The sequence below is a fragment of the Lagenorhynchus albirostris genome, chromosome 11, assembly GCF_949774975.1.
Source record: "Lagenorhynchus albirostris chromosome 11, mLagAlb1.1, whole genome shotgun sequence".
NCBI classification, from domain to species: domain Eukaryota; kingdom Metazoa; phylum Chordata; class Mammalia; order Artiodactyla; family Delphinidae; genus Lagenorhynchus; species Lagenorhynchus albirostris.
The window spans coordinates 36782859-36805519 of NC_083105.1; the positions used below are offsets into that span (position 1 = coordinate 36782859).

Here is a 22661-nt window from a genome sequence, read left to right on the forward strand (position 1 = left end):
AAGTCCAACAGCCAGCACTGGGTTCTACAGTGTAAGTAGGTTGAAAGCAAGAATTTCTCAGTGTTTGGGAGCCCAGTGGTTAGCAGTGGACACCATGTCCTAGAATCAGCTTGAAAGCTCAAGGGAGAAATTTTATTACCAATGATATTTCTTACTAAATTTGAAGTGAAATTCAGTAGATAGATTATAATCCTGACCATGCCTTGAAGACCTAATATAGTTTCAAGTCTGCTTTACTATAGTGTTTTAATTTCCTACATCAGAAGTCTCTGTTTTCAGAAAATAACCAAAACCAAGAGATAGATTACTAGAAATTCCACAACTTCAAACTCCATTTAAAATTAGAAGCACTGAAGAATAAATTAAATATTTGTAAACATTTTCTGAAAAATAAATTCAATTTAATAAACCAAATATGATTTTGTTAGCAAAATACAAAATAAATGTTAGATTCTAAAACTTTAAAAATTGCTTTATAATTGTAAAGAATAAAAACGAACCTATTTCAGAGCAGTAAGTGCTATGAAATCAATCTTTTTGTTCTTCTCTTGTTCCCACCTCAGAGATCTCGTTTCCTATTTTTGCTGCCATTTTCTGAACACCACGGCAGGCTTCACTGCCCCACAGTGCCTCAAGGATGGCAGTATCTTAGTTACTAACGCTGCCATTGATCTCTTACTGAGAAGACCAGTATTTCCTTTCTATACACACATTGACTTGGGCCTAGACTTCCAGGCTTTCAAGAATAAAAAAAGACTTTACAGTTTGTTTATTATTGAGGCAGGAAAAATAAAGGACTTTTTGTCCCAGATAAACAGTAATTGTAAGTAAAATTAAATTACTAATAAGGGATTTTGAGAGAGTAAAATTAAGTCACACCTGTCTCTTAAAATTGTACTTCTTTCCATTGTACATTTCATTAACGTGAGTTTAATTTCATCTGCTATTCTTATTCTAAACTCCATTACTTACATTTCAACATTAACACAAAATAGATGTGTGTCTATTCTACTCAACTGAATTCAGTTATAATCATGTGCCAAGTAAAAGGAACCTGCAAGAGGAATTTGCATTAAATATACACTTTCTCTAATTCCTACCATACCTCCAGCAGATCTTGCTCCGATCTTGCTCTTTACTTGTTTAATTTTTGTAAATGATGTGTATAATTCATAAAAACCAGATCAATTTTATTCTTTAGGGACCATTATGTAAGGTGACTGCAATAGAGAAAAAACAAATAAAATGCCCACCTAAACCTTACATTCGCCACTCTGATTTTAATGATCAAGAAAGAGGGAAGAATTCATTTTCAGTAATTGTTATTGGTATTGCCTAAAGATACCAGTCTAATACTCTGCAGCTATATCGGAAATGCAGTTCCCCTCACAAGGGAAGTTTCAGAACTTCATAAAGATTAGTTAAAGAAATGTTTGAAAATATATATCATAATAAGGAACAAAAAGCGACGAGGAGAAAAAGAAGAATGAGTACAAGTGCTGGTCTAAAGCAAGATGAAGTCAAAGAGCTTTGTAATACTAATAATGCTTTCAACCAGCGGTTCTTATCCTGAGGTCTAAGAGCTAAAGAAGCTTATGAATCACCGAAAGCTATCTGTAAAGTTTTACATCTATGTGTGAGCATATATGCCTCTTTTTAAGGAAGAGGTATGACAGTGTTCATTTGAATTAGCCTTTTAATGGGATTTGCGACCTAAGAGATTAAGAATCACTATCTTTTACTCTTCCTCAACTTTTACTTTACCCAATGTTAATATTATAACAGACAATTCAACTAAGTACTTTTTCTCTGGCTTCTAGAGATCATTTAAAATATTTAAAACAACATAAAATTATTCTTTTATTCATTGGTAGACAGCTACTAATTCTTAATATAAATTTCATAGTTTTAAAATTAATCTAACTTTGAAAAGATAACACTTTTCTCTCCAGTATTTTTAGTACTAAACAGATCCTCTCGTATTGTTGATGGTCTAAGTTACTAGTCTGAGTTTTTTAGATAATGCCCGTCTAACAAAAATAAATAAATAATTTAAAGTACCAAGCAACATAAAAGTGAATATCTAAACAAACAGAAGACACATTTATTCTGATTGGCTAAATATAAGCATAATTTAAGTAGAATGAGGGAAAAAATTGCCATAGGTAAGAGGAATCTTCATGAACTTTGTTTTACTAAACTTCTTAATAATTGAATGATATGGGGGAAATCAGAAGTTGGGGGGGGTAACCATTAAAAACTAGAATATAAATTCAAGTTCTAAATGGCCCTACCTAAAAGGAACAATCGGAAAGCACTTTATATATATCAAATAAATAAAATATGATGACAAATTATCCTGAGTTCCCAAAGATTTGTTTGCATTTTTGTCACCCTTACCCATAATTACAGTAGCAACCCAGGAACTGGGCTGACAGTTGCCACTATCTTTTTGTTGTATGAAATTATTTCCACACTTGAAGTCTGCTAAAAAGACCCAGAAAAATATAAAAAGGGAAAATAGAGTTCAGGAAAATACATATGGAAAGTGAAAGGATAAAAGTTAAATACGACAGAGTAAAACAGACGACACTAATTATTTCTCCGTTGTTCTCACTTTCTATTTCCAACATGCTTTCTGGCTTCATGTGTTTCAGATTAAATGTGAGCACAATTTCAATGCACCATAATCACCACCATCACCACCACCAAGAAAAAAATACTTAGAATGGCCAAGAAGCAATTTAATTTATTGAGGTGCAATAAAAATACTTTAAGAGAAACCGCAACAAAATAATCTATCATAGGCAAAAACTTCCTGTGTTGTTCAATTAAAATGACAGTAAATTAATTATGCAGATGCTCACCAAAAGGAACCAATTCTAAACATTTATTCAGCACCCAATCCTGGTAAGGATCATGTAAGTTGCGATAACAAGAAACAGGAGAAGTAGCATGTGGGCCTCAAGAAGCTGAAAGAAGAGAGTCAAGAGAGGCCCTGGAGGCTTTGAAAGAGTCTTAGAGCAGCCCTGGGCTTTGGCAAAGTCACAGAGGATGGCTTTGCAGGCACAGAAACCTGGATTTCCTGAGAGCTGAATAGGTTTTCCACAACTGATTCTAAGCAAAGTTATAAGAAACTGACTTTATAAACTTATTACTTTACATTGAGATAACCCATATCACTCATTTGATGAGACACCGTCTCCTAATTTTAGAATTACAACTAGAACAAATAAAGCCAGATATTCTTAAAGAAAATTTTAAGCAAGCTGGGTAGCTGTTTGAGCGGCCTGTGTAGTCATGATCTATGTTGGTTTCATAAAGTATTTTGGCTATCCTAACTCAGAATCTCTTCCGTTTTGCCTTTTGGAAGATTTTTCTATACTTATGAAGACCAATTAACTCCTGAAGACCAAAAGATAATTCACTTGAGAATGTTACAGATTTATATATGTAGTCATTACTTCCTAAGGACACAGCCTAGGTCCCTTGAAGTGGGGAAAACAAAATCTTAATCCTTGAGAGGAGATATAGGAGACTGTTTGTTTTATCAGTATTTAGAAGCTATCACTACTGGCTTTTTTCTGCAGATGGTTAATCTCACCCATATATGTGATAAACTTTCAGAAATTTTAGCCTGAAATGATGCCTGCCTTGGTTTTATCTCCAGATTCTCATGGTATCTTTCTGTAATTTTCAATGTACTGAATGAAGTACTGCATTTTCACACAGGAAAAGAATAGCAAATTAAGTTAAAAAACCTATGAGTTGGATCGAGTCATACAAAAACAATGATGACAAACATAATATGGACAGAAACCACACCATAGCTATCTAGTTCAGTACCATATTTCCATGGGTACCTTCAATAACATTCTTTATAGATCTGTACTTCACTTCTATCTTCAAGAGTAATTTACTCATCTATATGGCAGAAACTGTTCAATGTGCTAAGAACACAAAACTGAAAAAGGCAAACACTGTACTTTTGTTTTTAGAGAGTTTATAATCTAGCTGCAGATAGGGCCAAGCCAGTGGACGATGACAACAGGATGACCTGTGTTGATATGGGAGAGTATATGGGGTGTTATAGGAGCACATACATTTCCAGAAGTGCTTGACAATTTATTTTTTCCAAGGAAAGAAAGACCTAATTACACCAGCACCACCAACATCATCATTACCACAGCCCTCATCATTTATTAGCCACAACTTATTGAATCCATGCTATATTCCCAGTTCTATGTGAGGAGCCACATTACATCATTTTTCAGCTTTACTACAACTTTGTAAGATTGGTAATACACTTGTGAAAAAGGAAAACAACAACAACAATAACCATCAGCTGTGACAGAGAGCGAGCAGCTTACAGCTGGGGTGGAGCTGGCGCTGGCACACAGACCACACTCTTCCCTATGAAACATGAAAGCGTTTACAGTAGTACACCAGTATCAGACCAAGTCTGTGACCATGCGAAGTCCACAACCATGACTGAGCACAGACAAAAACAAGAACATCGTGCAAACACAACGGCCTTCATGAAAGGAGCCCCACAGAGGCTCACATGGTGAGAAACTGAGGCCCTGTGCCAACAGGCAGCACCAACTACCCCCCTATGTGAGTGAGACGTTGTGGGGGCAAGTTCCCCAACCTCAACCAACTTCAGCAACTGCAGCCCCACCAGCAAGTGGACTGTGAAACCGTGAGACCCTAAGCCAGGTCCATCCGTTAATGTGTTCCCGAATTCCTACCCCACAGAAACTGTGTGAGAGCGTGTCATCAGCAACAGGTCGTGTGTAACAATATAATTGTCAATGAGTGTGTACGCTTCCAATGAAAACAATTATAAGGGAGGTCGTATAATTAATATTAATACTGTGTTTCCCTTTAATTCTTAGGCTGTTTTCTTCTATTTCTTTGAACATATTTATGATAGCCACTTAAATCCAACATCTGAGCCCAATCAGGATCGGCTCCTATTAACTCATTTTCTCCCCCCTTGGGTCACACTTTCTTTTAATTCTCTGAACACAGCTACTTAAATCCAGCATCAGGGCTCACTTGGAATCAGTTTCCTGAGTATGAGTCATACTTTCCTGTTTCTTTGCACATCTAGTAGTTTTTGGTTGAAAAGCAGAATTGTGGATAATTTATTGTAGTGGATCTATTTTGTTTTTCTAAGGATTTTGTTGTTGTTATTCTACTAAGAAGTGAACTTGCTTGGACTCAGACTGAAATCTATCTCCCCCTCAGTGAGCAGCAGCTGGTGTCTCTGCTCAGTTGCTGATTAGCCTGCCCCCTGAGGGTATCCCTGAGCCTGCGTAGTTCAGCAGGCAGATGAAGATTTGGGTCGATTTGATAGTCAGATTGGGGGGCTCATCCTCTCTGTGGTTACATTTGTTTCCAACGCTCCCCAGCCTAAATTTCCAGTTACTCTGCCAGCCCTGAATTCTGCCCATTGATACAGAAATTCAATCAGGCTTTTGATTTTTGCCACCCAAGCTGTATACACAGCTTGGGGAATATACTCTGTCAAAGGTGCAGCAAGTCTGCATATCTTGCCAGGAGCTCTGTCTTTCAAGGGTTCACGATCCCCCTAGTTTCGTCAGTGTTTTTGCTGGATTCTCTTAGTCTCCCGTGCCCGCATGTGCACGTGTGTGTGTGTTTGGGAGGGGGTCTGTGTCTATACTTCATCCAGGGTTTTAGCCACAGTTTATACTCACATCTTAGATCTCAGCCCTTCTGTGGCCCTCCTTCCAGAATGTGCTCCTTAAATTTCCATCTGCTCTCATCTCTGAACTCTGTTGTGGCCATCCTGAGCTGGGAAGAATGTCGTTCCAGATTGCCAGATCTAGGGGGGTTTGGAGCACCCCCGGCAAGAAAGTCATGAGTTCACAGTTCTTCCCAATCAGTAGCAGTTTTCCAACAGCAAACTCAGCTCGTATTTCTGTCCTCCTTTGGTCACCTTCCAGAACCTTCCAATAGTTTTTAATAATCCGGTCAGTGTTTGTCATTGTTACCTGCTGGAGGAACTGCCTGACCTCTTCAAGCAGTCATTACCTGAAGCCCACCCTGGACTATTTTAATAGCCTTATCCTGTCTTCCTGCTTCCACCCTCACCTCCTCCACCCTCACCTTCTCCACAAGGAAGCCGGAGTCATCCCTCTGAGACATAAATCACACAGCATACCCCCTCATGAAGTCCTTGAAGAGCATTCCATTCCACTCAGAGTAAAAGCCAAGCCCTCAGTATGGTTTGCAAGTCCCACATGAAGTTGCCTCAGGCCGCCACTCAAACCTCATCCCTGATCAGTCTCACCTGGATGGCTCTGCTGTGCTCCCAGCACACACAGCATGTTCCCACCTGGTGCCTGCTATTCACTTGGCCCGACACACTCTTCCCTCAGATAGACCATTTTTCACTTTCCCTTCCTGGAAAACGAGTGTGGTGTGTGTGCGCGTGCACATACAGTTTTCTGGGTATCAACCTTCACTAAAACATAGGCTCCGCATACGCAGGGATTTTATTGTGTTCAGTAGCATAACAGTAGGGTCTAGAACAGGGCCTGGTAGGTAGAAGGCACTCAGTAAACATGAGTCAAGTGAATGCGTGGGTTAAGTGCTGCTCTTTGTTAGGCATTCCGCTTAACCCTTACCATGTATTTACTCACATAACTTTCAGACTGCCCCATCAAGTAGGTACTATAATTATTTATCCCAATTTTATGGATGAGGAACTGAGGCACAAAGAGTTGTAGCCCAAGCTAACCAAACGAGTATGTGGTGAGGCCAGGACTTGAACCAGGCAGTCAGTCTGCAAAGCCCATAGCATTAGTCTGCTCAAGATGCCATACAAAATACCACCGGCTGGGTGGCTTATACAACAGAAATCTGTCACAGTCTGGAAACTGGAAGTGCAGAATCAAAGTGCTGGCGGAGCTAGCTGGTTCCCGGTGAAGCCCCCCTCCCTGGCTTGCAGACAACTGCCTTCTCACTGGGTCCTCACATAGTTTTCCTCTGTGTGCACCCTTCTGGTGTTTCTTCCTCTTCTTATTGGATTAGGGCACCACCCTTTTGACCTCTTTTAACCTTAATTACCTCTTTAAAGACTATCTCCAAATATAGTCACATTGGGGTTTTTGGCTTCGAATTATGAATTTGGGGGGGACACAATTCAAACCACAACACCCATAATTTATGCCCTTAAAATAGTTATTTTCACCATCTTTCCTTTTTAATTGTGGAGAATTAATACTGTTTTCTCTCTAGTTCTTTCTAGATGAACAGAGGAAAAGAAACTTTCAGGACTCTGACCAGGCCAGAATATCACCTGGAAAGAGAAATCTACTGAAATGGCTACACTGAGGATTTTCAGAAACAACTTGGTCTCATAAAATACCAAATGATTATGCCAAACATATGCCAGTGTACTTTCACACACTGTGCATTTGTAACTCCTCATATCAAGCTGGCAGAAAACCACACTTCTTGTGAGACCCTAATGGAAATCCATTCAGGTCTCCTTGCTGCTCCTTGAACACACCATGCCTGCTCCCACATCAGGGCCTCTGCACTCCCTGTTCTCACTATCTGGAATGCTCTGCCTCCAGATAGCTTCATGACTCCATTTTCTCCTTATTTAGATTTTTTGTCCAGAGTTATTTCCATGAAGTTTTGCTAGGACAACCTATTTACAATTGCAAACGTATCTTCCTCCTGCCCATCCCCTTATTTACTCCTCTCTTTGCTACTTGATTCTTCTCTGTGGCACTTTTAAAAAATTATCTCTATTCCCTCTAGAATGCAAGCAAGGTGAACACAAGGATTTTTATTTCCTTTATTTACTATTTCCCTAGCTCCTAGCAAAGTACTGGCACACAGCAGACACTAAGTAAACGTTCCCTGAATGAATGAGTGAATGAACAAACGTCCCCAAGGCCACAGAGCTGGTAGAATTGGAATCTGTACCCTGTCTGACTCAACAGTATAAAAATTAAGTGCTAAATTATACTTATAGAGAAACTAACAGTTCTTTAATAAGATACAAATCTGGTCAAAGAGAAAAAAAATACTCTGACACAGACAATAGACTTCATACAGTAATGGAGAAAATGTCCATATTTACATAATCTTTACATAAACAAAAATTAATATTCCTTACAAGCATATATTATAAAAAATTCATTATTTTTAATACTGGAGGTGGCAGACCATTTGTACAATTGAATATCTTGTATATAAAATTCGGCAGGGTCAGAGACATTTCAAAGGTGAATAATCTAGTCTAGATTCCATTATTGTTGAGTTGACACAAAATTGGCTGTGTTTCTCAAAAGATGTATTTTGTTCCTAGCTGAGAGAACAAATAAGTGGCATTATTCATTTATTTGTTCGTCAAATATTTATCAACCACCTACTCTGACCAGGCACCATTCTAGGCACTAAAGATACAACAGTGAACAAAACCTTACGTTCTTGAAGGGGAAACAATAAAAACAAAACAAAACATAAGAAATGTATCCATGTCATCAAAACATCAGTTTTGATAATAAATGCCCTTTGTACTTCAATCTTAAATAATCCAGAAAAACCTTTATCACAGTGGTAAAGACCTCAGACTCTGTGGAGTCCGATGACCCAGGCTTGCATCTCCATTACAAGCTGTGCCCCTAGTATATTACCTCCTCAACTGGCAATTTCACAAATGGGGAAAACAGAACCCATCTTGCCAGACTAATGTAAATATTAAAAGGGAAAATATGCAAACAACACACTGCAGGGAAAATAGTAAATATCAATTAATCCTATTATTGTTATTATTAGGATATGTAAACAATCTAATTCTTCCACTGTATGAAGCCTAGGCTAAACCCATATGAAAGTCTTGGGCTTCATATTTAATTAGTTTCTTTTACTCTTTTGGAAGCCAGAATGAGTCATTCATTAACTCATTCAACAAATATTCATTGAGTATTTAATTATGCATGCTAGGTATTTTACTAGGTGCTGGAATACAGCAGGACAGACATGATCTTAAACTCTTTTGGAGTTTAAGTTGCCACGTTATCACAGGTATTAGGCATTATGAGAGTAAACTGAAGAAGTGCCTGGTTGTTTGGCCTGAGGCGACTCAGCACTGGAGCCTACCCGGCTCTTTGGTGGGGCTAATGGCAGACTCTGGGACGGCTCACGCCAAGGAGTACTTCCCAGAACTTCTGCCACCAGGGTCCTTGTCCCCACGGTGTGCCACAGCCACCCCCTGCCTCCGCAGGAGACCCTCCAACACTAGCAGCTATCGGCAGGACCCTCATCCCCCGTTACTTTAGCACTGTGTTTGTAATACTGACCTGTATTACATTCTCAAACACTCAAAAGAATCCTACCACAGCTCATCCATCACGGTGGACTGAGACAGCGCGCGATGGTCACCCAGCACGGGAAGCCCATGTTTCCCAAGATGTGTACAGAAGGCAGACTGACCTTGGAGTTCACCTTTGATGATCTCATGAGAATAAAAACATGGCACTTCACCATTAGACAATACAGAGAGTTAGTCCCAAGAAGCATTCTTGCCATACATGCACAAGATCCTCAAGTCCTGGATCAGCTGTCCAAAAACACCAGGATGGGGCTAACAAATTTCACCGTCAACTACCTCAGGTTGTGTGTAATACTGGAGCCAGTGCAGGAACCGGTGTCCAGACATAAAACTTACAACCTCAGTCCACAAGACTGCCTGAAGACCTGCTTGTTTCAGAAGTGGCGGCGGATGGTGGCGCCGCCAGAGCCCACAAGGCAACCGACAACGAAACAGACAAAAAGAAAAAAATTCCACCAGCAGCACCTCCAGCAGCAGCACTGGGAACACTGCCAACAGCACGGGCGGCAAGAAGACGCCAGCTGCCAACCTGAGTCTGTCCAGTCAGGTACCTGGGCTAGGAGCGATCCCGAACTGCAGCCTCAACCCTGGGAGGGATGGAGACCTGTGTCATTCAACAGCAGTGACCCCTTCTGGCCAATTTAAGGAGAAGCATTGAGGAGCCCTGAAGGAGTCACTTCCAGTCCTCCTCAGAGGATTTGATGGTGGTAGGAGAGCCAACTCTGATGGGAGGGGAGTTTGGGGATGAGGACAAAAGGCTAATCACTAGATTAGAAAACACGCAGTATGATGCAGCCAATGGCATGGACGACGAGGAAGACTTCACCAGTTCACCAGCCCTGGGGAACAGTAGCCCATGGAACAGTAAACCTCCCACCACTCAAGAGACCAAATCAGAAAACCCCCCGCCCCAAGCTTCCCAGTAAGATTGACCAGCTCCGGAATCCACTGTCAATAGCCCCTGTGAGTTACAATCACTATTTCAGATCCTTACTCACAGCAGAGAAAGGAAGAGACATTAAAACTTTTCCATGCAAATAACTATTTCTAAACCACAGGGATATGAGTTTTTCTTTCTTTCTTTTTTTAATTGAGAGGATCATTCCAAATAAACTTCCATGACCCCTCCCTGGAGGCCTTCACAGGTAACACAGATACTGGCAGTGATTGTAATTAAAATAAGAGCAAAAGCTAGGCTTCTCCTCGCTCGGTTTTAACCACATTTGTTAATTTCATTCCCCCCGCCCCACCCAACCATCCAACAAACGCCATATTGTTAATAAACCCTCAGTGCTCAGGATCTCATTCTATGCCGAACCCAAACTACAGATAGACTTTTTAATATTGTAAAATATTTTCTGCTTTTTGACTTGCATCTGAGAGTTACTTGTTTCAGTAAAAAAAGAAAAGGAAAAAAATCCACTTTTGGAAAGTAATTTAAATGTACCTTTATCTTCTTTTCCCCCTTCACCTTTTCTTTCATAGGGTAACAGCTAAGAGGGCCCAGCAGGGTAATTTATGGCCGAGCTAATGTCAATTGGTCCTCCATCCTGAGTTGGTTCAATCGAGCCCGAGTGCTGAAACAAGAAATGTCTTTTTGTCATCAAAGGCACCAAGGCAGATTTTTATGTCAAGAAAGGCACTTGGCCCATTGAGAATGTAGGCGTTTGTAAAATTTCTGTTGATCCAAATATTTTCAAGCCATGTAATCCATTAATTTTGTGGGCAGTTTAATAAATCTGAAACTCTTTTGTGTTTTTCTTGTTGTATCTGAGTTGACTGTTGTTTCTTTTCATAGTATATTTCCTGTATAATATTTTGTAAAGCCCTAACCTGGTTCTTTTATGGGGACTTTTCTTTGGGAACAATTCCAGTGTATTTATGTGAAACTTTATAAAAAAACTAATTTTCCCATTTGCATATTAATGCGTTTCTCTATACGTGTAAAGACAGTGGCTCCGTGTATTATAAAACAGCTGGATTTTATGTATGCTTTACTGTTAAGTGTGCCAATAATAAACTGTGTTAACGACCAAAAAAAAAAAAGTGCCTAACTTTCCAACAATAAACAGTGACTTTAAAGAAACCAGTATTTACCAAGTTCTATCATAGTAAGGCCCCCCAGTGGTGCTTTGCCTTCAGAGAATGCTCAAGTGAATAAAGTTCACCAGCAAGGGCAAGGTTGGAACCGCCTGGAAACAAAGTAGAAGAAATCCCAGGATCCTGCTGGTGTCTTCTCATCATACTACTTCCAAAACGTACTTGCCTTAGTAGAATCTAAGTTTCAGTAGTACATATTTTATAAACAGTTTTCAAAAGAGATAGCAAATATTCCCGGTCTTCAGTACTACCATCCTAGCCCACCATCGTCTCATCTCTTCCTTGTATTACTGAAATGGCCTTCTAACTGGCCTCTCAGATTTGCCCCACTATTCTGTTCTTCAAATAACTATCACAGTTATCTTTTCAAATGTAAAGTATATTAAGGCACTATATTGACTAAATTGCCCAAAGCTGTCTCATCCTACTTCAAACCCATCATCCTTCCGAGGCCCAGAGAGCCCCGCGCGATCCGGCTCTGCCTACTTCCCTGGCCGCACCTGCCACTGCCCGGCACCTGGCTTTAGCCACTCAGGCATCTGAACCTCAACCCACCCCGCTCTTTCCTGCCCTGGGCCTCCGCGATTCCGTGGGCCTGAAATCCCTTCCACTGCAGCCGGCGCCTTCTCATGCTCATGACCAACCAGGTGAAAGCAGCCTCCTCACACAGTCGCTATCACAGTTGACTGGTTTTATTTTCTTCTTGGCCATAATCACCATTTGAAATGATCTTGATTGTTAGGTGTTGATTTATCTTCTGCTGTGCTCCACATGCAATCTATAAGCACTGTTCCCCTCCAATTAAGAAAATGATTGTTTAATTACTAAATGAAGAAAGGTCCTAGCAATGTTTCTTGCTCTCTTTAAACTGTGGAAATACACAAGCACCCATGGAAGACAGGGGATTCGGGAGGAGCGTCCAGCCCCACGCCTCCAGGAAGCGGAGAAGGGGCTCCGCTCGCTACCAGGCAGCGCATCGCTGCCCGCCAGTGCCAGTCCCGCCGCGTACCTGTTTCCGCTCGACTTCCGCTACGGTACACCACCCTTCCCTGGGCGGGAGGTCTCTCCGCCTTCCTGAACGCCCCGCCCACCCTCCATTCACCTGATCCACTCTCGGCTTCCACCTGGAGGCGCGCCTCCGAGGGCTGGGCCTCCGCCTCCGCCGCCGATCTCAGCGCCGCCAGCACTGTCTCCGGGGGCAAGTCGACCACTTGCTCCCACACGGACTCTGTGTAGAAATCCACCGTATGTGCACTGGAAATGGACAGGGCTTCCGTCAGGAACCGCAGCAGCCCCTGCAACTTGGCATGCAACGTGGACAGGTCCTGGGTCACCGGGAGCGGCCCAGAAGCCGCCATGACGCCCACCCTCCCGGGCTGTAGGTGGCGCAAACGTGGCCGCAAGGGCTCAGTGGAAAGTATAGGCCGGATAAGTAGAATTCCGATCTGGACTGTGGGTGGGCGGCTGATTGCTTCTGCCTGATGACGTATTTTTTACCGCGCCAGTTGTGTTTTTCTGGCGCCGCGGTTGGTGTGCCATGGCGCCGGTAAGGCATGCAGCAAGGGGGCAGACAGGGACCTTTGGGTCGCGTGGCGAAGGAGTTTCACTGGTCGGATTCAGAAATAAGAATATGAAACGGAGGACGTGGCGACCTAATCATCCGCTGGCCTTCGCGGGGAGCGTTCGCGAGGGTATGTATGTAAGAAGGCAGCCTTTTACAAGTCCTCGGGCCTGCGAAATCTTAGGATACGCGATCCGCCCAAGCTGGGAAGGATTTAGGAACCAGACCGAGCCGCACTTGGGGCAGAGAAATCTATTCTTAAATCTGCTGAAGCCGTGGGCGTCTCAGAGTTCTGGATAGGAAGGCGAGGCAGTGTTGCTCTAAGTCTTTCAACATTTTCCTCGACTTAATCCCATTTTTTAATGAGAACTCTTTTCGCCTACATTTTCTCCGTGAACCGTAAGCAGAGAGAATCTATGAGTCCATTTGTGCATGTATTACGGTAAAGGATAGAAGGCGAGGCCGGAAATGTACTGCCCCACACTCTTGCTGATTACAAATACCCCAGAGCCCTCCAGTCTTCTCTTACTGTGTTTATTTGCTTCGTTTTAGTTTGTGTTTTTCATTTTGTCTTGCTGTTTGTAAATACTTAAAAAACCCATTTGGAATGTATAAATCTTAAATAGGTAGTTTTCTGATAATTGCTGTTGAGAAAGTCATACACCGTCTTTCCTCGTTTGCGTTGAATTACTTTAGAAAATCAGTCGTATTTTCTCTAACGTAAGGTAATAGATGCGAGGGTTTTTTCCCGGAGGTATTTAGTGAAGACCTAGGTTAAGTGTTTTAGATGAATTAAGAAATCTGTTTGTGAGTACAATAAGTTGGAGTTGTGCAACACTCTACTCTTTTTTCCTTCTTTGAGATTCTTTAGTTCTGCATAATTACCGTTAGCCTGGTCTTTTTGCAAAGGACCAGTATACTGTTCATTCCATTAGCTTAAACTTGTTTTCTTGAAATAACGTTTTACAGCAAAACATAATGTAATTCTAGCACCTAAACGTGATGATATAAAAAGTTTTTAATTTTAATTTAGCAACTACATTTTTCATGCAAATTATTTTCTCAGAAAGTAATTCATGACTGATATATTCTTCAACAGGACAAGGCTTTGCATTTCGAAGAAAACTAAAAATTCAGCAAAATTACAAGAAATTGATATGGAAGGAAAAGAAGGCTAAAACCTCACGGGAATCCCAGTTCACGGATCGGTACCCTGATCATCTGAAACATCTCTATTTAGCTGAAGAGGAAAGACTCAGGAAGCAGCTTAGAAAATCTGACCAGTCTTTGTTAGAACAAGTTGACCAGCCTCTGTCAGAAGAACAAGTTGATCAGCCTTTGCCAGAAGAGCAGTGTAGCACTGACCAGGCTTTGTCTGAAGAACATTGTAGCATTGAGCAGCCTCATCCAGAAGAACAATGTAGCATAAGAATAAAGTATGTATTACCATCTTTTGAAATTCTTCATTGTAGATGTAAGTAGGGTTTTAGGAAAGAGATTATAGAACCATTTCTGTATTAATTGGGATTTTTCTTAAGGCATATTAGAAGCCACAGGTAATTATGTGAAAATATTTTCATGGAGGCTTTCATGTTAGCTTAAATGACTATAAATTGTCAGGTAGGCTTAATAGAAGAAGTAATGGAATGGGAATTAAGAGACCTGGGTTTTAGGTTTCAGCCTCTCAAGTACATTTAACTTACTTGGACCATGATTAACTCCTGTTATTAATGTATGTTTTTAAAAATAATTTAATTTTTGAGAGGTATTATAGTGTAGTGCTTAACATCGTGGACTTTGGAGCTGGCTTTAATATGTTGGTGCCCAATGTCCTCTAAAATGCAAATAATAATAGTAAGTATGTAATTTATAGCTGCCATGTTGTACAACCCCAGAATGGATTATTTACACGCTATGGTATCTTAGACCTATCTCAGATGTGAAGATTAAATGAATTCATTTATATAGGTATTTTAAAAGGCATGTGATACATGGGAAGTGCTACATGAGTTTTAACTGCTACTACTACTGTTATTATTAACCTGGATTTTTTTTTTTCCAAGAGGACATAGACTTGGTTGCAATTAAAAAAATAAATGAAACGGAATAGAGACAAGTTGGTCAAAGAACTTTGGGATTAAAGTTCATGTACACCCCCAAGGTCCTTCATAACGTCCTTCAAATTAATGCCTTTTTCAGTCTGTCATTTCTACCATTCATATGCTGGTTTCCTGTTTTTAAACATTTTCAGATCTTTCAGAGCTTTCTGTATTTTCCCTGGGTGAAATATTTCTCCAAGACTTTCCATTTACTATTTTCTATATCTTGAAAGCTGTAACAAAATTTCTAATATGTTATTTGGACATTTTACTAATAAAATTAATGTCTTCTTTCTTTCAAATTCTCTTCACCCCCACCCCTTAAGTTGCATTAGTGAGATTTGACTATACAAATACTGTCTGACATAATTGTGTCATAATTTTGGTTATATTATTTTTAATACTTGTGATTTGTTTTCATTTATCTTGCAAAGTTCCATTACTATTCCAAAGAAAAATAAAAAGAAAACATCAAATCAAAAAGCACAGGAAGAGTATGAGCAGATACAAGCTAAGCGTGCTGCTAAGAGACAAGTAAGATCTACTTTTAAAATATTTAGATTCATGTTCCTTTATCCTAAGGGTAAATGTAAGCTTTTCTTCTTAATATGGGGCACATAGTATGCCCTCTGTAAGTATTTGCTGAGTAAATGAATAATCTGAGAAGAGCTGGAGAATTTCAACATTCAGATTCCTTGACTGTTTATATTCCTTGAGAGGTGATAGTAGTAGTCAAGAATAGGATTTTAAGGTACTGCTCATAGGTTAATAATATGAGCATCTGGGACAGTGTTTCTCAAGAGTAAGGTCCAGATAGTTGCATTTTTTTTAACAAGTGCCTCAAGAGGTTATGCGTAATAAAATTTGAGAACTACTAATTTTTTAAAAATGTAGATGATTTTCATAAATTTAAAGAGTTGGTTTTGCTTATTAAAAACCTTACTAGATTAACTTAGCAAAAAGTTACCACACTTTGTTATCATTCAGAAACCCAAAATTATAACAGCCTTTTTCAAATGAGCAGAACAAAAGTATCCACAGCTTCAACAAAATTATTTTATTTGTGGTTTCTTGTTTCTTATATTGAAGCTATATTAATCTATCACTTTAAAAAAGAGACCACATCGATCAAAAATACCCCAAAGATGGTGCTGACATATAATTTCTTTTATGTCTTAGCTTTACAAATCGTGTAATTAAGAAATCTGGAAGTTTAACATCTAAAATTCGTATGACTATTCTTAAACTGATGGCAGACTAGGGTAAAGCAGAAACATTTCTCCATGGAAAAACTGGACCTTTGTTTCACAGTTTGTTAAGATTATGCATTTTTTTAACCAACCTTCTGATACCTGCCACCTTTGGAAATAGTATACCAGATGGAATATGGACCATTATACTGAAAAACATTTACTGTTTCAAAAAAAACTTCCTTTATGTATATATAAATGTTACATCTTTGTAACCGTGAAAATTGAGCATCAGCCCTTTATTTGTAAGGTGAAGATAAATCCTAGCATAAAAAGTTTTAAAAGGATGGAATATGCTGTGACGTATATGAAAGCACTTTGTTAATTATGTCACCATACAAATGTAAGGCTGTGTCATTTGGGGGCTATATGCATTACAGGGGAAACTGAAAAACAGTTCACATATTGCATTATTTAAGAATTTTTAACTTTTATATTTAAGAATATTGTATTTCAAGTAGTGATTTTCAGGTTTATATAACTAACTTCAAATTATTTTTCTTTAAACTCCAATGAATTTGAGTCTTTATCTTAGCAAGTCAAATGAGCATGATTAATTCTTAAATAATCAAAACCATAATACCTAGCACAATATTTTACATATATATAGCTTGTAGTCAATAAATCCTTCTTGAATTAAATCTGGATCAGATGGCAAATTTAAAAGAATACCAGATATTCTGGAAATGATTTGTGTTACATGGACTAGATAACCTCTAACGTCACTTCTGACTCTTCAGTGGATCTAATTAAATGTGAAACCATTAAATAAATGTGCCTTCTTTGTGCTTTAATTTTATTTGTATACAAATAATTAAAATTGTTTACTGACTTTACATTATTCTATGGCATAGCATGTATCATAGCGGCAAAGAGGGTACACTGCTGCACTTACAAGTAACACCTCACATTTTGCAAAATATAAGACAAACCTGAAGTGTTTGCATGGTGATAGCTATTTCAACAAAATTATTGAACAATATCTATTGTTTGTTACTAATGAAAATTATATATGTTAATAATTTCAGGAATTTGAGAGGAGAAAACAAGAGAGAGAAGAAGCTCAAAGGCTCTACAAAAAGAAGAAAATGGAAGTGTTCAAAATATTGAGCAAAAAGACTAAAAAGGGGCAACCAAACTTGAATTTACAAATGGAGTATCTTCTAAAAAAAATACAAGAAAAAAATTAGGTCAGACATGTTGCCTGATTAATCAAGGGTTAAAATATATGCTGGCTAATGAGTTCTCTTGTATATGTACTGTCCCTCCTAACAGTTAACTAAATTTGTCAACACAGACTGGATTGCTAAGCTATACTAAATATAAAATGTCCAAATATTTTTTGTTTTTCTGAAAGAAAATTTTCTATATATGCTCTGCATTATATATGATTTGTTTCTTAATTATTTGCTGCTGAATGAAGGTTGGCCTTCAAAACTGAAAGAGGGAACTTCCCTGGCAGTCCAGTGGTTAAGACTCCATGCTTCCACTGTAGGGGCCACAGGTTCCATCCATGGTCGGGGGACTAAGATCCCAAATGCTGCTTGGTATGGCCAAAAAAAAAAGGAACTGAAAGAACCTGCTATTTGAGCAACAGGTTCAAGCATGTAATAACTTTTATACCATATGAAATTCAGATGAAATAAAGTGTTTTGAAAATAAGGGAGCAGAGCTTTCAACGAATCATTTCAATCAAATGTTTAAATTTAGCAATCAACTATTACAGTTTTGAAATTCCATAGTAATGGAATGGTGAAGGAGGCAGAGACTCCCCTTCGACTTTTTAATTTATTTTAAATTAAGTACATTTTATAGGGGGATGGTCTTTCCAGAAACCTGTAAGCAGGTTTCTACCTTTGGCCCCCACCATATTATAGTGAGGTCTTTATAAAGCAGAGTTTGATATTTATAATCTTTTCCTTAAGTGGATGTACATAGCTTGCTAGTGTAATATTTTTTGAATGATGATGGTAACCCAGCAGTGTCACAGCAGGAATTAAGCTTTCCAGATCCCGCGGGACCCTATCATGTAAGAACATTGTTACTGGACCTTACCAGTGTTGTCTCTGTTGGTAGGTTTGTGAGCCAAGGGAAAGAACTGGAATACTGCTTCTCCTGCCTCCTTGCAATCACTGTAAAATGAGAAAGGCTTGGTTATCATCATTAAAACAAAAGAACTGCAATAATATTTGTAAAACATTGCATAGTAACGTGCAATCCTTTATAAGTGGTAACAGATGCAGCCCAATATTGCATTAGGGTTTTGGTAAGTCCTCCCACTGTACTGAGCATTCTGCATTTAAAAAGTACAAGGAGGGAGACTCAAGAGGGAGAGGATATGGGGATATATATGTATATATAGCTGATTCACTTTGTTATAAAGCAGGAACTAACACAGCATTGTAAAGCAGTTCTACTCCAATAAAGATGTTAAAATAAATAAGTAAATAAATAAATCATGCCAGTCATAAAATGCAGTGTAAAAGAGCAAATTCTGAATATAAAGAGATTTTGATAATACTAGATAGGAAAGATCAGGACCACAAATGACACCCTGTGATTGGGACTGCACCACAGCAAATCTATACAAGATACTATCAGTGTTTGAAATGCCAGAGAGAAGATACAGTGCGCCATGCTAAATACATGGTGATAAATCTAACTTCTTGCTGAAAAATTTCTTCCAGTTTATTTGAAGTGTACACGGCATGGACCCCTGACAATTGGCATAAACTGGTTGGCATTATGATGAGGCTGAAGCCATCCCCAGTTCTCCTTCCTACAGACCCATGAGTTTCTACTATAGAGTTTGTACTATGAATTGTCTTTGACAATAACAAATCTTGGGTTTTGGGAACATAGTTTTGTCCAGGATAACTGCTGTGTAAATCTGGTGAGTGTGAGGCAAGTGTTATAATTACTTTGGATGTTCTATTCTTTGGACCTTTTAAAAATTGAGACACACCATAGACTTGATGTTGAATTAATATTAACTTTTGAGGAGCTGAATGAGCTACATCCATTTCCAAGTAAAACACACAGGCTGCAGCTGCTGTAGGAATCCATCTAGGCATTAACATTTCTGGCTGTGAGTGAACAAAATAAGAAACTGGAAGGGACTTGTTGGACTTTTACCTTATAAGGGCAAGAGAATTGGATTTGGGGTTTTGAGTTTTTTGCCTTTGGACATTAACTTGAAAGGTAATTTAATATATAGACTTTATTTTCTCCCTAGGAGTTTGAAAGGGAAATATTTATAGTAAAATGTGGGACATCTGCATTTTACTGGCAGTTTAACACTGGGCTCTCTTTAAGTATTTGGATAATTGCCATTGAGAACACTTGATCGAGTCACCCACGGAGCTGAGAGCCTTACATCAGAGATGCACACTTCATGGGCCTAGTGACCCTGGGTTTCATACATAGATATATTGAGGTATAATCAATTGAACATATTTAAAATGTATAATTTGGTGAGTTTGGGCACATGTAATCACTCATGAAACCAACACCACAATCACAAATCCATCACCAGTATCTCCAAAAGTTTCTTCATGGCCCTTTGTCATCAATCCTATCAGGGGCTCCCCAGATGGGTCCCTAGCAGCCACTGATTGGTTTCTGTTACTATAGATAATCTGCATTTTCAGAAATGTTATAAAATTGGAATTATCTACTGGGTACTCTTTTCTCTCTGGCTTCTTTCAGTCAGACAAATTTGAGATTCATCCGTGTTGCTGCATTTATCAATAGTTCCTTTTTATTGCTAAGTACTCTATGGTATGGATGCATCAGCATTTGTTTATTCATTTGCCTGTTGATTGACATTTGGGTTGTTTCTAGTTTGGGGCTCCCACAAATAAAGCTACTGTGAACATTGTGTATAGGTCTTTGTGTGGACATATGCTTTCATTTCTCTTGGGTAAATGCCTAGGAGGGAAATGGTTCAGTCACATGGTAGGTATAAAACATTCTAGGAAATGTGACATCTCTAAAGAGATTAAGGCACTGGAAAAGTGGCTGCCTGCTGAAACTGAGAAAGGGGCTTGTGAAGTCAAATTAGGGACCCAACAATGACACTCAAGATACAGCACTGTCTGCGTTATATCTATTTGTATGCAGGCCTTTCGATGAGGATGCTTCGTTTTCTGTTTTAAATCTCACCACTTATCTCAACCTGTTCCTTGGAGTACTAATAAAATAACTGGGGAGGTTGCGTCCAAAAGACATTGAAATCTATGATCTTACTAGTCTTGCAAGTTTTACGAATTTCCATTGTGTGCCTCTGCTCCAGCAAGCTTACTTGAGACTTGCTCTGTAACAACATCATGAAATTAAAGGTTTGCCAGGTGGCACCACATCAGAACAACCCAAGTTATAGCAGTTCATTCACATGTACCGTCCTCTCCGGTGCAATGTTAGCATCCTTCTACTTTTTGGATTAGTCGTGAATAGAATATTGACTCTACTGACGTGAGTAGAATATTGGAAAATGACCTACTAAGATTCAAATGAATCCTTATAACCCCCACTGAGGTCATCCCAGTATCCATTCAAACTTGAAGAAATCTCAGGAATAAAACTCATTCCTCTGAGTCTATTAGAATAAGGATGGCCACATCTTAGTGCTTGCAGTACTCCCACACAGCCAGTTAAGAAACCGATCAGAAAAGGCTACCCCTATTTGTTCAGGATCTCAAGGTGAGCAATAGAATTGTGATCTCTAGATTCCTAGTAGTTCCCAACACAAATATGCCCTGTCCTCCGTCCCTGAAAAAGTAAATATTTCACAGTGGTCAGTTTATATGCAGCTTTCCTTACTAGACACATAGATAAAGACGGTTAATATTTGTTATTTTTGTGGGAAAATTAACAGTATATCTAGATGGTTATACCTCAGAGATTTACAGAATTCTCATATTTCCTTCCATCTAAACAAGTCAGTCTAAACAAAGGATTTAATTTTTCTTTGAGAGTTCATCCTTGTACAATGTAGATTACTGTGCCCTCTTAATCTAAGTAGTTCACAAGAAGACTTCATATAGCTCTATTCAATATCTGCTGAAAAGCTTTACAAACCATGTAGAAAAAAAGCTATAATTTTGTTAAGAAATTGTATAAATTATTTGGGTCAGAATCTGTCAGCCATGGATGTTTTCCATTCACCAGAACAGAGATGATTCCATTTGACCAACTTTCTAAACTAAAAAACAATGAAAAGAATTTTGGGGGGATTAACTGGTTATTGCGAGCAATAAATGCCTAATTAAAAAAAAAAGTAGCTCAGTCCTCTCATGAACTTATTAAAGCAACAATTCCTGAGTCTCTTCCATGCGAAGCAGAAGTGAAAGCAGCTTTCTCTGCTTTCACTGCTTCTCTTCAACAATCCCCCACTTTGGGTACCCCTAACCATGTTGAACCCTTCTCCTTTTGTTCACGAGAGACAGGATGATATATTAGGAGTATTAGCTCGCCGGAGCCTGTAGGTTGCCTCTCTTAACCTAGTCCTTAGTTTAGTAACTGAGGCATACTTTTTATGCTTGCAGAACTCGGCAGCAGCTGTCAGACTGGTTTAAGCCTCTGCTAATATGTTGTTTGCTTCTCACTGACTCTGGTTTGCACCTGCTGAACAATCATTGTTACTTTTAGACAACACTCAAGATTTCTCTATCAGCAACTTTTCCATTTATGAAGCCCTTTTTATCTCTTACACATCACTGTTTAACATAGTTCAAACCTTACTCTTGTAATTTGATTTCTTTTCAGGATGAAGGGGAAACATGTGACTAGCAATAACTGAGGAAAGCATGCTCAGGACTGATCTTAAAGAACCCCTTTTAGTTCATCTTGATTTAATATGGTTTATAGATGGATTTTATTTTAGAAATTACAAAGGCCTCCTCTTTTTTTGTATCTGCTGAAAATGCAGCCATTAAGGGGCTCCATTTCATAATATTTGATCTTCCCAGGTAGCAGAATTAATAGCTCTGACTGAAGCCTTTATTGTGGCAAAAGACAAAAGATACGCTTTTAGAATTGCTCATGATTTTGAAATGTCATGAAACCTAAAGGATTTGTGACTTCTTCAGATATTTTGACTAACTGTGGGAACAATATCAATGATTTAGTAGAAGCTATTCAAAACTCACAAAGAAAAAAATGGTTATTAAATAGAAGCACATAGGCAGACCAAAAGCCAACGGCAATGTCCTTGCAGGGCTACATGCTAAATGAGCAGCTTTTCCACCCCAGCTGTATGAGAAGCTTCTCTC

The 22661-nt window shown here is 39.0% G+C and overlaps 2 protein-coding genes and 1 pseudogene across 3 annotated transcripts in view; 2 read left to right on the forward strand and 1 right to left on the reverse strand.

Annotated features, from left to right (window-relative positions):
- Positions 1–12878, reverse strand: part of METTL25 (methyltransferase like 25) — a 126063-nt gene extending 113185 nt beyond the window's left edge. For both annotated transcript variants that reach the window (XR_009543338.1, XM_060165092.1), the window contains exon 1: positions 12582–12878. Coding sequence is in view for 1 of the 2 variants with exons in the window: in XM_060165092.1 (XP_060021075.1) it covers positions 12582–12837 (256 nt within the window). In the remaining variant the exon portion in view is untranslated. The remainder of the gene's footprint in view (positions 1–12581) is intronic.
- On the forward strand, positions 9407–10373 carry LOC132528927 (LIM domain-binding protein 2-like; annotated as a pseudogene).
- Positions 12879–12920: 42 nt separating the features above from the next.
- Positions 12921–20271, forward strand: CCDC59 (coiled-coil domain containing 59). The gene is made up of 4 exons (XM_060165094.1): positions 12921–13170; positions 14140–14476; positions 15574–15673; positions 17418–20271. The coding sequence occupies exons 1-4, from the start codon at positions 13017–13019 to the stop codon at positions 17577–17579; spliced, it is 753 nt and encodes a 250-aa protein (XP_060021077.1). The 5' UTR covers positions 12921–13016; the 3' UTR covers positions 17580–20271.
- The last annotated feature ends 2390 nt before the right edge of the window (positions 20272–22661 follow it).

Coding starts and splice junctions, on each gene's coding strand:
- CCDC59 (XM_060165094.1), top strand. CDS start 13,017: ATGGCGCCGGTAAGGCATGCAGCAAGGGGGCAGACAGGGACCTTTGGG. Junction 13,171..14,139: donor CGCGGGGAGCGTTCGCGAGG/GTATGTATGTAA, acceptor ATTCTTCAACAG/GACAAGGCTTTGCATTTCGA. Junction 14,477..15,573: donor CAATGTAGCATAAGAATAAA/GTATGTATTACC, acceptor TATCTTGCAAAG/TTCCATTACTATTCCAAAGA.